Source organism: Struthio camelus, chromosome 21 (genome assembly GCF_040807025.1).
Source record: "Struthio camelus isolate bStrCam1 chromosome 21, bStrCam1.hap1, whole genome shotgun sequence".
In the NCBI taxonomy this organism is placed as follows: Eukaryota; Metazoa; Chordata; class Aves; order Struthioniformes; family Struthionidae; genus Struthio; species Struthio camelus.
The window spans coordinates 11,956,022-11,970,502 of NC_090962.1; the positions used below are offsets into that span (position 1 = coordinate 11,956,022).

The window sequence follows — 14,481 nt, forward strand, 5'->3', positions numbered from 1 at the left end:
AGAATCATGATTATGAAAAGATCAAATACAGATACACGGACAAAAAAGATCAAGAAAAGATGAACACACAAAAAACTGATTGCCTTGTTTGTCTAATCAAGCCTCAGTGCTCTCTTGGACCTTTCCCAGGAAGGCTCAAGAGAGAAGTAGGTCAGGGAGTGTTTACCGTTTTGGTGCCCAAGGGCCCGTATAAAACCTCTCCAGCCCTTGGATAGCATTGACCACATAGTTGCTTTAAAATCATTTGTCCAGCTGCTTGAGGGACCCTCGTCCCCATTCCTGGAGGACTTGAATGCCATGGGTATGCTTACAAGATGGTTTATAGCCTGGAAAATTGTCAGTCTGTCTCAGGAATTTCCCCTCTGCCTGTCCGATGTTCTCATGCCTGTGCTTTCCTTTGATCCCTTCCTACAAGGCAAGAGCATTTACATGTGTCCACTCACCCTGTGGCTGGAGCCAGGCTGAGTGTGACTCCAGTATAATCGCTCACTTCACACTTCCCTACCGCTTTCCCTCAAGCCTAACTGCATTAATGCTTGAGAAGGGCTTGGTAAATACCTTATCAAGCCTATTCTTTCCCCTTCACATATGGCTCAGCCATCATCCCACTGGCAACCTGTTCTTTAACTTCAAATGCTTCTGCCCTTTTACCCCTCTGAACTTCTCCCATAGACTCTGGGCATCCTAGGTGGCTAGGCTTTGCTGCCTCTCCCATCCACCTAGCCTTGTCTTCTGCAGAGATTTTCTTTTCCCCCTTTTTTAGCTTTGAGTTTGGAAATGCTAATTTAAAATAATGTACTTTTTATTTCCTGATAGGTTTGATTCTGAGTCCTCATCTGGTTCCCCTTACGCTGAGCCAAATCTGAGCTAAAACTAAAGTCTGATCAACAACAAAAGGGTTTCTCGAAAAATGGATAGTCTTTGTGAAATGCCTGAAGGACTCACAAAAACTATTTCCAAAAAGTCATGTTTTATCAGCCACAAAAAAAAAACAAAGAAAAATGTCAACCGACTTAATTTGGCAGACAGCTCTTCTGCACGTCTGCACGACAACAATCTGCTGTAGTTCCTGGAGCAAATAGAGCCACATGTACAAAGCTAGTCCAAGGCTGGGTGCCAAATCACGACACACATCTGAGTTTCATGCCCTGTGGGATCAGGTGTGTTAGGAGAGCTGCTCAATTCTGGTATCAGGGTATCACTGGCCACTCTGGGGATGGATCCTGGGGTCCACAGCTCCTAGACTTTCACGGGGAACATCGTTTAGCAATAGCCTTTGGGGACGTCAAATCACAAGAGCCATTCCCCTCCGAGCCAGGTATCTGCTGAAATGCAAGATGATCTTGACTTCCATGGTTGTGGACATCTCCTTTGTTTCAGTGCAGGACTAGGCATCACTGGAAGCTAGCAGCAGGCTGTATGGATATATTCAACAGGATGATCTCCTTGATCACACACACCTCAAGGGAAGGCCACATTAAAACATTGCAATTGACACATTAATCTCGCCATCAGGAAGCAGAGAGGCCAGCCTGGGTCAAGGTGCTTTCCAGTAACATTTAATCAGGTGTCAGGTGCCTCACACATGAAACCTGAGCCCCAGATAGAAGCAACGTGGATCTCAGGCCAGGCACAGACGAGAGGATTACAGGAAAGCGATTACTAGAGTTCCCAGTCAACATTTCCTCTTTATCCGCTAGATCTCACTGTTTTCTTTGGGGCTGCTGGCCCCAGATAGAGCCCTCTCCAAGGGCTTAGGCAGCATGGGGGGATGGGGTACCGCAGGTCTCACTCCATCCCAGGGGAATGTGGGAAACATCAGGCAAAAGCTTCAGCCCCAGGCTCAGGTAGGCTGTTACCTCACACCACTGGTGTCTGACGCTGCAGGCTGGAGACCAGGAAAGTCCTCATGGGTCAGGTCAGCCACAGGTGCACAGTGGCTCTGGGGCCGGTCTGGGAGGAGTGCTTGCCAATCGTCCTGGGCACGAGCCCTGGTAACATCCAGGCCTGGGGATGCTGGGCACATGCTGGGAACCCATGGGTAACATGAAGGCTACACCTAACTCTACTCCTACCTGTACTAACCACTGTCAACTACCACAGTTCCCTTTTCCCTTACCCTTCAGCCACCCCATACCCAGTCAGCCGGTATTGCTTCCACACAATAAAGGGCTCCTGCGACTCTGAACATGTTTGCACTGGTAGCCAAACAGGGCATGAGGGACCAGCTGAATGTCTTCACACAATTGCAAAATTGGCAACTTAATGCATATGCCCAGCCCAATTGTTTCACCTAACAAGAAGTGCTAATTAAACTTTGCAGTGTTTCAAACTGCACAAGCAGTGCAGTCAATCCCTACCATGATGGGGGAGAAGTTAGGAAACCCTGCTAGGAAATCCTGCTGATCTGCTCTTCAAAGGGGGCTAGGCATTCACATAAGTTGTTGCCATGGACTGAATGTATCTTGCATAGTTTCAGAAAGTGGCCTTTGTATAGGAATGCTTGCCTCTTCTGCAGTCTGGGTGGGTGCTCAGATGTGTCCCTTGGTGAGGCTGAGCCAAACTAGACACATCTGCACCTTTTGCAAAATCTAGACCCGTTCAAGAGACTCACTCTCCCCTCACCATTCCCATTGGAAACCCTTTTCATCCTGCACATTCCTGTAACTTTCTCAGATATCGTTGGTGACACTGAAAGTCTCCAGGTCCCACATTCTGGGATGAGTTTGGCAACTTTGAACAGAAATTACTCAATTACTCTATCCTTTCTAACTGAAGACAAGACAAGTAGTCTTTTTTTTTTTTTTTTAAGTTAGACAAACATTGCGTCTGTTGGTGCCTCTTGGAGGTAAAAATACATTAGGGAGGGGAACATAGAGAGAAGGGATGTTGTTCAGTGTTTGGATGACAATCTTGCTCTAAGTGCAAGGGAAAGAAAATCATAATGTTGCCTCTGTACAGGCATTTTTAATAATATCTAATAATAGCAATGTTGTTAATAATATGCCGGATCGAAAAAAATATATACCTTTTTTCAGGTAACATTAACAGCTCCCTTTGTTAACATCAATACACTTATTCCAATTTTTAAGTTTATTTTATGCCTCTATACAGAAGAGGATCAATTCAAAATGAAGAGCCAAAACACTTTTTATCCCAGATGCATACGCTACTATACTTACATTTGTACTGTTTTCATGCTAATAAAATATAATTTTCTAAGGGGAAAAGATTTCCACTAGAAATAATTGAACTAGCTCCAGAGATATTTTCTGAGCATTCAGAAGCACATGGGACAGTTTGCAATAAAACATTCTGGAAGAAAATCACATCTGTACAGACTGGCAACGGAGTGAGAACACACCTGGGATGTGTCACACACCCTATCCAGACTGAGATTCCAATTGCAATATTGATGAGAAACAGGGGAAGACCACAGCAGATCCAAAGCTATGCATTTTGGGATTGTTTCCAGGGATCAAGTCAATGGCTTTGAATTTTCAAAACTCAGCACTCCAATGGCTAGATTAATGTGAGATTCAATTCTGCCAGCCAGACAGAAAAGGAAATAACATCACTGTGTTGCTAAAAATGCATAAATGGAGAAGCCTGGAGGGACAACTCCATGGAAAGCCGTACTCAGAAGAACAAACCAGAAGTCAGGGTGCCTGAAGGACAGGATGGAGGAGACAGCAGAGAAGATGGGAGTACCAATGTCTAAGCGACCAGGAGGCGCTGGCCAGGTCCACAGTAAGTCACGCCTTCTCCAAACAACACTGTAAAACGAGTGTCTGGGCATTAGAAAAGAGGTTGTGGTTGTAATTCAGATGTTCCCTCAACACATAGATAAGCTGGCACAGTAAACGAAGAGAGACAGCAAATTCAGAACTGATCAAAGGGAAAGTATCCTGCATCCAGAGCACTCTTGACTCACCATCTGAACTTTAAGAGGACATGAACTTGGCAATTGCTGAGAGATCGGACTATGTGTGTGCAACTGGGACTTTGGAGTTATGAGAGTAAAAGCTAACAAACGCAGAGGAGCTTTGGAAAAGAGACAAACTCATTGCCATTGCTCAGGTACTGACCTCCAGTTCTTGCTTATCCCATTTTTTTCACATGCTTCTAAATCCTCTGACATGTTTTTGCTGTTGGACTGGATACATCTAAGCTTTGAGCCAGCAATCCCCTTCCAAGAATGACATTCGTCCTGGTTGCAGGAGATAAAGATGGCCTTTCTTCTTCCACCAAAGCACCAGCGAAAAATTGACCAAGACATTCAGATACCAGGACAGCAAGAGTCTCAGCATGAGCACGTGGCACTGCCTCTCCTCAGCATGCTGAGGGGCCAAGCCTGCATTGCCCTCTCTGGCAGAGCTTGTGCTCCACTTGCAGCCTTACTCCCACATAAGCCATTGCTTGAGTGCTGCTGGGGCCACTTATCCATGCAGTCAGTGAAATGCTGTACCGGAAGCTCTGAGAATGGCGGCCAATAGATGCTTACCATGCGGTTGGCCACTAAGCCAGACCATGAACAGCAGCTTCCCTTTTAGACAAAAGTTCTCTTTCCTTACAGCCTCCCCCAGAAAATAGAGGGAAGGGGGAGGGAAGACAGAGAGGGAAAGAATAAGAGAAAGTAAGAAGAGGAGAATGACCTCCCTGAGATCTTCTGTCTCTACTTAGATTGTCCCTGGGGAAAGAACTCCTCTTGTTTTCCAGATCTGTCTTGTTACCTTCTCATCCATCTTGCTACGTATTCTGGGATCATTTCCAAGGGTCAAATAAATGGCTGTGATTTATGCAATATAGGTCAGGACCTATTTAACAGCTTACAAAGAAACTCCCCCCTCCCTGTTCTCCCTCTGGCTCTTGGTGATGAGAAAATAGGTCACAGGCAGGCAGTGGGGGGGATTAATCATTTCTTCCGGCAACTGCTGGGAAAATGTTTTCAGTTCCATTTAATCATAAAGATTTTTAATTAGTTAGTTTGCAATTTTTAATGTATAGTTTATAAGCTCTTGTGCAGGGGGGCAGATTCCTGGAAGGAGAAAAATCTCCTGCTCCCCACACCCCACCTCCCCTGGGTAGCAGGGGTGCAGTTCTCAGCCACTCAGAACTTGGCAGGCTCTGGGAGTGCACACCAACATCAATATGGTCTTCAGGTCCCTCAGCAGCCATACAGTTTCAGCCCCTTGAGTTCCTCCTATCCCGTAAGATGAATGCCCTTCTACAACCCTGGCTTGCAGATCCCTCTGCCTGCTTGGGCAGGTAGGAGGTGGAAGGGGAATGTTCCTGAGAGATTCAAGAGCCACAGCTGTGGGATCCCTTCTGTCATCTCACAACGGCCTCATCAGAGCCCCTAGTGCAACGTGCACCCACCACGGGAGTCCAGCCAAGCTTCTTCTTGGCACAATGCACAGCTACAGAGGTTCAGGCCACCACATACAGGTACCAAACTCACCTTTAGCGTAAACGCACTGACTGATAGCGTTACACCAAATCTCAAAGACTAGCCACTTAGCTAGTGTGGCTCATCTTGGCGCAACATGTGCTCTGCGGCATCCCTACCATGCCCATTCCCCACTAATGACCCAGCAGGCGAAGGGAAAATTTATACCCTGGATCTGGACCCTAGTTACCTAGCTCTCCCCACAACTGGTCCATCTGCTGCAAGTACTGAGCGAGTGAAGGAAGGAGAAGGTCCTTCTAGAAGACCAAGAGATTTCCATTCTCTTTCACACACGCTTGTGATACCTAAACAGCCTCCAGGGCCATCACACCCATTGCTGGACTCTGAACGGTCAACAGTCACTGCCACCAACAGGGCCAACTGCAACAAGAAAAACAATGTCCTCACGCAAAGCTTTGCACCACCTCCTCCCCTGCAGACCCCACAGCTGGATTCTGCTAAGTTTCTATAGTACCTTCTCATAATATTGCAGCTCATAATCCAGGATGACGCCGTTGGGTTGGTCAGGCTGAGACCACGAGAGGGTAATGCTGTCCACAGTGCGGCTCACCTGATGCATGATGGACACAGCAGAAGGAGCTGTAAGAGAGAGAGAGAGAGAGGTCTCAATCAGATGCTTACCTAGACAGGACGTGCATCTTGTGGCTGCGGACAGGCAGGTGGGTATTACTGCTATATGGAGCTACTGAATTCACTGGCAAGGACATCCAGAGGTTAGCAGATCCTGGCTTCTGCTATTTGGAGAAAGTCATTAGGGGAGGACAAAACATCTATACTGTTCACCAAGAGTTTGCAATTAGGAACAATGTAGGGCAGCATCTCTGGCAGGAAAACTGGAAAGAGATCGTTCCTTTCCCAGGCAGAATGAGCTCAGGGTTGGAGCAAACACAGCCTTGCTCCTCTGGAAAAGAGCTACTGGTCCAGCAATACGCAATCCTCCCTGCTTGCCATGGGGAAATAGGGGGTTTTGTACTTCAGCATTTGCATAAAGAAGCTTTATAAGGCACAGGCAGATACAGGAAGTAAGCAGCTCCTCTCCGCCTTGGTGTGCTGGGTCTGCAAGTTGCACATGCTAATTAAGGGAAGCGCATTCAGTAGCCTGAGCAGGCAACATAAACCTGACCTGACATGCTGACAGTGGTGAGTCCTCTGCCTTGTCTGACTCCCCCAGAAGTAAGACACCCCATAGCTGCCACTTGTCCCTCTGAGCACAATGGGACCTTCCAGCAACTCCTCAGATAACCCTGCCAGCTGCCCACCCCCTGCACTGCCCTAGGATGCCTGCATGACTTGATATATGGCCAGGTAGGAACACTGCAGTCTTAGCTGGTGCTACACTTGGGGAAAGCTGTCCTCCAGGGACCTGTGACAACAAGCAGATGGGGCAGGGAGCTCACAGCATGGAGCTTCCACCTCTCTGGGAAATCCTGAAAGGGTCTGATTCTGCTTGCTCTGGACCTGATGGACCTGGATGAGCACCCTGGACTAGCTTTAATCCAGTCAGCTCAGGTATTCATAGCAAAGATGCCACAGCAACGCAGACATTAGCCTCACGCCCTCTACCCTTGCGGGAGGGGCCGACACACAAATACGCCCTTGCTGCCTCCTCCTCACTGAGACTGGTAAAATGAACATGCATCCTTGCCTACCCCATACCCGGGCAGCGGATGGCACTGCCAACACAGCCTGCACCGATATCACTCTGGAGGCCGCCTCAAATCTCAACTGGTGTCAGTCCAGCCTTGGTGACCTCAACCTGTTTCAATCCAACCTCGGAGAGAGCAAACTTCAGCACGGAGTTAGCCCTGGCAAGCCTGCCAGAACCAACTCACTGCAGCGGCAGCTTCAGGGCAGAGGGGAATCCTCAGGGGGTGGGAGAGGGGTGGAGAGCGGTAGTGAGAAAGCTTCCCCATCATGCTCATGACAGGCCTGGTTACAGACAGATGTAGAAAGGCTTGCACTCAGAAGGGCTTTTACCAGGTCCAACCCTTTCAATATTTCATGGAAGAACAACTCATTTGACAGCTCTGAGAAACAGCTTGGAGGAGTGGCACACAAAGTAAAGCACCTCTCACCCACCCCCAGTCCAGTTTCCCTTGGCACCATGAGCAGTGGCAGATACTGTGCCAATTGAGGACTCGCCGCAGGGCATTTCTCAGATCATGCTGCTTCGATCAGCTTGACTGCAGCATGTCCAGCACTGCACTGTAAAGAACTACAGTTGAAGAACCCTTGTCAAAATATACCACCAGAGTACATTTTCCTGATTCACTCTCTTTGTCTGTTCACTTATTTACAATTTGCGGGATTCAGTCAACCAGACCAGTGTAGCTTCGAGGATGTGTACTGCATATGTGTCAGGGGGATTAGGGGCCAGATGTGGGAGGCGCAGAGCAGAACAACATCTGCCACCATGCTGCTGCACCATTTTCTTTCACCTACCCTGGTTTCCCCAGTTAAGAAGCAAGGTAAAATATGTGTCAGCCTCAGTAAAGTAATGGAGATCCCTGCATTTGCCCAGCCCTTCTTAAAACTGAATGAGGGCAAAGAACAGATAATTATGCCAAAGTCTTCCAGGGAGTCTCGCACAAGGGAGTCCTCTCTGTTCCTCAAGCACGCCCTCATCCCAAACTCAAATCCCTCCATCTACTTCCAGACAAGCCAAGTCTTTTGAAATACAGTCTTTTTACTCACCAGTCTGAAACTCTCTGCATCATCTCAGATCTTCCCTATGGTTATAGGGTTATAAAGCTTCCTTCTCTCCTCATTGTCCCAATCCTACAGCCTCAGAGTCCATATTTACAAACTTCTGGGATGGGTTTCTCATGCCAGCATTAAGATAAAACACTGCTAACATTTCTAGTTCTTGTCAGCTCTTGTCAGAGCTTGATGTTCCCTCATCAGCACAGACTTCATAGGACACCTGCAATCCTGAACAAAAACACTTCTCTCTCTGTGGAAAAAGGCCTGGGAATGAAAATGTGACCAAGCTCCAGATTGCCCTGCAGCAGAGAAAAGGTTGGGATTGGTCCGAGATAGGTACACAGTCTGTGGGCTCTCTGGCACATCTGAACTGTGTGTGCCCTGGCAACTGATTCCACAGTCGTCTAGGCTATGCCAGGACAGGATCATGCACATCCAGACCTGTCCCATCACACAGCTGGGATGTGGCCCCAATCAACGAGTTAGATAGAGGTTCACTGGCTGACCTTGCAACTGCTCACCGTGAATGCTGGAAAAGCTCCTTGGCTGCAGGTCCCTCCGGGTAGGAGTGAGGTCCCTGGGATGCTCCTCTCCCACTCACATGCCCTGCATGCCAATCTGAGAGTGCACGGCTTCTGCAATGTCTCTCCTGCTTCTCCAGGCCACATTGAGCAAGTTAAAAAAGATAACAGCTACAGCCCTTTGTGCATGAGTCATTTGTGATCAGCCATGGCCAAGACTTCTGTGTCCTTGGTGAACCTGCCCTCGTATAGCTCAAGAAAATGGAACAAACAGATGAGGCGGGCTCACTGCTCATCTGATCTGGATGCGACACATTTAAGGCCACTTTCAAAATGACACCACAGACGCTGTTAAATCCTGAGACACTACCAAACAACGCTGTGTGAGCTTGTGACAGATAGTGCTGCGTATGGGAAATCAAAAGGCAAATGCATTTTCAAAAGCACCACTCAGATTTACCCCTGCTTTATTTTGGAAACAGCAATATATAGTCCCTGTGCTGTTCTCTGACATGTGTGAGGTTGCACCCAACAACACAACAGCTGCACCCAACAGGAGCACACGCCATTGCAATACTTGATAAGGCACATACACCAGCGTCTTGGGGAGGGGACAGGTAGGATGGATGAATAACTAAAGCAACTTCAATGCTCTTCCTGCACCTGGGACAGAGCAATGTCTCTGCACAGGCAGGAACCTCCACTATTGCATCTTCTCAGTCACTCTCTTATTATCAGAGACATCAGGGAAGTACACGATAATAGAATCACAGAAAGATTTAGAAATGATCTCTGTATGCTTCCAGTCCAACAGGCTGTTCCATGCAGGGTAACTTCAAGGTCAAATCACTTTGTTTAGGGCCATGTCCAGTTGACATCTGAATGTCCCTGAGGATGGAGATCCCACAGGCTCTCAGAGCACCAGTCTCAGGGGGGCTGCCATGCTTTCATGGGAAAGCTGCCATGCTTTCCTCACTGTTACTTGTGCCTATTGCTACTGTCCTCTCACTGTGCACCTCTGGCCAGAGTCTGGCTCTGTCTTCTCAGTAACTCCCCTTTAGGACTGGAAGACTGTAACTAGATCCTCCTCCACCTCCTTTTCTCCAGGCTGGCTGAACCCAGCTCCCAGCTATGCTTATATGTCGCATGTTCCAGCCTCCCGACAATCTTAGTGACCCTCTGCTGGACTTGCTCCAGTTTGATGTCCTCGTTGTCCTGGGGCCACAGGGAGCCCCCAAACGGGCACAGTGTCCTAGATGGGGCCTCATGAGCACCAAGTAGATGGGAATAATCACTTTCCTCAGTCTTCTGGCTATACTCTTACAAAGAGGGCCGAGTATGTTGCAAAACTATAAAGCACAGTCTTCATCACAGGTCAGTGCAATAGCTTGTACAGAAAAAATCTCTGGACTCTGCTTGTGAATTAGGAGATGTGCTGGAACCATTTGTCTGATTTTTAAAGCAGTTTAGTGGAGTAAGCCAGACCTCAGAGTGATTTTCTAAAGTCTAGTCACAGAGAAAAGCTTCCGGCCAGATAACTGCACGACTGCTCAGGCAGATGGTATCTGGCAGTTTTCATCCCCTGGAACACAGTGGTTTCTTCAGAGTCAGCTGGAAAGTTACGTGATGAATTGTGAGTTTCCGACTCATCACCACTTTGAAGCTGGGAAGGTCTTGATTGCAATTCTCTGCTCTGCCTCTCAGTCCATGCGGGACACCTTGTAATGTGTATTTACACATTATCCTTCTGCACTGCCATTTTCTACTTGGAAAATGAGGATAACCATCCTGCCTGGTTTTCGCTCCCTGCTTGTCTTATCTAATTTAACTGAGAACTTTCAGAGACAGCGATTGTGCTTAGGAGCTTGGTCCCTCAGCAGTATTTAATGCATGTAATATAATAGTTATAGAGGAAGGGGATGAAAACAGAAGTTAATTCAGTTAAAGTGAACATAAAGACCATCCAAACTGAATTAGTGGTACCTGGTGTCACTCTCATCCCAAGGTCTGCTCCAGCTCTGACAAAAGCATCAGGGACCTTTGCATACCAGTCTAAACCATGATGTAGAAAGAGCTTTTCTGCTATGGGACACTGTGGAGTGACAAATACAACCAAAAAACTGCAAGAGATAAATTTACACCTTGTGACACACGATGAACCCAGCTGAGCAAAGATTTCCTGATGGTAAAAATCTCAGAATATTTAAGCTGACTTTCCTGAACTGTTGTTTCTGAACAAAGTTCAGATACACAAGTTCCCTCCATTGGGTTTCAGAGTATTTCAGAGCAAAGATACTACAAATTGAAAAAAGGAGCGAAAAAAGGAGCAAAAAAAGTCTCTGTTCTTTCAGCCTACTTTGAGCCAAGATCTTTGCAGCCCCTCCCAGAGCACAGCCTGGCTGCTAAAACCAAAGATTCCCTGGCAGCATGTAAATCAGCCCTGTGGGATGGGTCACCTTGTTCCATAAACATTGACTCCTCTTTGTTCCCTTGTGACAAAAGAAACAGAGCTTTAGTGATCATTTCCAGGTGCAGGCTTTGCCCAGCACCAAAGACACTCCCTTCGCGGCTTGTTTGCTTGGTTCTCCCTTATTCATTGAGGGTGTTTGAAATACTACGCATGGGGAAAAGGGAACTTCGAAGAGAGACCTGCTCTGTGACATACAAAGCAGATCGGATCTGCAGCATCCCAGCCCTCAGTGCTGCTATCGCTTTTGATGTCACCCACGTGAATGTATACACAGAGGCAGATTTATCCTGATGGTGTCTCCAGGTGTGCATATGTAGGATTCAAAAAATAAATAGAGCTTCCTTTCCGCAGTGGAGGGAAATTTCCTCTTCTTTACTGAAACCTTTGAATCGCACATCACTTGGAGGTAAAATGAATCATTCCAGTCTTTGAAAGGCCCAGACTTTTCCAGATCTTCTTGTCCATCTGGTACTGCCTCAGATTCTTTAGATAATTCTTAGTGGAGCCCTGTGGCTTCTCCAAATTGCTGGAGAAATAAACTAAGCCGAAAACGCTGCTGCAGTGTAAAATATGTTTAATGAAAATCCACTGGCCTAAAAAAGGCAGGTGACCTGTCCTCTGCTTTAACAAAACCTTCAGAACACAAGCAGGAGAGACAATGAACATCCTGTCACATTTTAAACTCTTTGGGGCAGAAGCATGGGTGAAATGCTAGAAATACTTTCACGTTTTTGACTCCAAGCCTCCACATTACCACACAGCATTGAGCACAGCCAGTTCCTTGTTTTGGCTGAGACTTGGGGCTTCTGCAGTTTACCTTAATCCAATAGGCTGAAAACTGGAGCTGAGCAGGCTTCCCTGGCTTGGGAGCAGCTCTGCCTGTAAAAGAGGCTGGATAAATCTCCAAGGATGTTGACATCTGTTCTTGTCCAGCTTTTCTGTGGCCTCTAAGAGCCCACACAGAGAGTGGGGAACTGCCTCAGCCAACAACTGGCAACAAGTGAGAAGGATGGGGCACCACTCTTAGGCCTTGGTAGAGCAAAGCTGTATACCCATAACCTCCTCAAAGAAGGGAGAGGTAGAACTGCTGGGTTTTGCCAACACCGTAAAGACAGCTTAAACATCAGTGTCCTCACAAACCACGCTGGCTCCATGCCACAGGGTGGGCCTGCCCAGAGCATTGAACAAATCCTCTTGCTCTCCCATGGTGAAGGCTCTCAGAGAGCTGAGACATTTGAACAATCTTTTCTTCACTGCTCCGTGCCTCTCACATCCTAGACCCCTGACTGGATATCTCAAGAGACTGGCGTGAAGTTCTCAGTTTTGGTAAGAGGACCTGAACTGGGTTCCTTGTCACCAGCAGGCTGAACTACAGCCTGAAGAGCAGCCCAAAGAGCTCTCAAATGCTGCTGCACAGCAGATAAGCGTGACTGCACCAGCGCAATATTTCAGGTGCCTGCTTGGAAAGATCTGGATCCTATGTCCCACTTGACTTGACTATTTCCCAGAAAAAACTCAGACATCCAGTAGAGTGGGAACTGAAAGTCACACCTTGATTTGGCAAATACTAGAGCCACAAGGCTGTTCAGCCCACTGAATATTTAACCACTGCATATACAGTGGAGCAGCTTCAACGGTACAGAGGGCAATGATTCACTCATACACCCAAGTTAAAGTCTTGCCAGTGTCAAGGTGGGTTTGAAAGACCACCTGAATGAGTGCTATAATCTAACCAAAGAATAACAGGAGAGAGGGGTCTACTTTTTTTCTGTCTGTGTTTTGCATTATAGTCATGCTCCAGACATGACAGCGAGACAGACATGAATTAGGCACCATGATGCTTCGGTCTCTCCCAGGACAGTGCTTTTAGCCTAGCTAATCAGCTTAGTCTAGGTGCTTAATTTATGTGCAGCTGAAGTTCGAGGGACCTTACTGGGGAAACAAATAAACCTAGAGGCTCATGTGCCTCCACACTGAGTACAGAATGGAGCTGTGAAGGCTGAAATGGAAGATACAACATCTGCTTGTAGATTGAGCCCTTTTCTTTCTCATTACCTTTCAGCTCCTTTCAGTTCCCCGTAGCACTGAAGCTCAGCAGTATTGGTGGGATGGGACGGCCAAAGTCTCTAGTCCAACCTGTTCACAGCAGGATTATCCTCAACACCAGAACAATGCAGCTCTAGCTTTGTTTAGCCACGTCTTTAAAATCTCCCATGACGGGGTTTCCCTAGCTAACAGTCTCTGCATATTAGTATCTATTAGTCTGTATTAATTGGTTCCATTCCCATTCCAGAAATAAAAAAGAATTTTTGTTTATAAAAAACAATCCTGCTCTAAATCCCTCCTTGTCCTGCCTCCCAATGACTCTAGCTGAGGCACATTCAACTTTTTAAAAAAAAAACACTTCTCTTAAAAGATTAATCCAAAAATTTTGGTCTGGTCCCTGACTATGGAACTCAAGTTATTCCAACTTTTGCTTATGATCCATAACAGAGATGCACTACCCTCAGGCACACCAGCAAAGCCTCCCCGTCCTTCAGTCCTGCATCTGGAGTGCGTAACAGCGATGGGCAGAGAAAACTGAGATGAAGAGTCGGCTCTGTTTCCATACCTGGAATTACTGCTGAAGAATGTGCGAACCGGAAACAAATTCTGTGTCAGTCCCCTGAGGATGCATGAATGGGACAGAGCCTCTCTCACTGCTCTGTACCAGGTGTGCAACATGCAGGCGACAGGGCAGCTAGTCTGGCGAACAAGAGGAGGCAGTTTCTTGGATTTGTTTTTCATGGGATCAAAGTAATCACAGTAAGTAACTGCTCTGAGTTGATTTTATTCCCCTGAAAGGCATCTATACCTTAGCCTCAACAAGTTAAAGTTATGGTATGCGTGGAGCACTGCCCCCAGCTCCTGGGCTGCTGTTCCCAGCACACAAAAGGGCTTCTACTTTGTCTTTGACCAAGAGACAAAAGATGGATTCACCTTGGCAAACTCTGGATATCTCCAGAGGAGCTAGTGCCCCGGATCCTTTTAGGTGCAGAATGCTTCCCGTTGACAAGCCCAAATGACGATGCCTGAACCCAAATGGCTGAGTTTCTCTCCCACTATGGAGACATCTGCATCTGAGCTCCCTGGCTTTCACTGGTGATGTCTCTGCTGACTATAAAGAGAGTCAGGACTTCAGAGGCCTGACAAAGCCACATGCTGACTCCAGAGCTCAGTATATACTTCCAGATAGCTAGGAAATGACAATTTGCTCAGAAAAGGAATCCTAATTTAATTTATTAGTGGCTGTGAATCTCTTTACAGATTTATAGCCT

General features: G+C 47.1%; 1 protein-coding gene across 4 annotated transcripts in view; it reads right to left on the reverse strand.

The window, feature by feature from the left end:
• EPHB2 (EPH receptor B2) overlaps positions 1-14,481 on the reverse strand; it is a 150,436-nt gene that overhangs the window by 21,116 nt on the left and 114,839 nt on the right. For all 4 annotated transcript variants that reach the window (XM_068915806.1, XM_068915807.1, XM_068915808.1 and 1 more), the window contains exon 6: positions 5,925-6,049. In XM_068915806.1, coding sequence (XP_068771907.1) covers positions 5,925-6,049 — 125 coding nt within the window. The remainder of the gene's footprint in view (positions 1-5,924; positions 6,050-14,481) is intronic.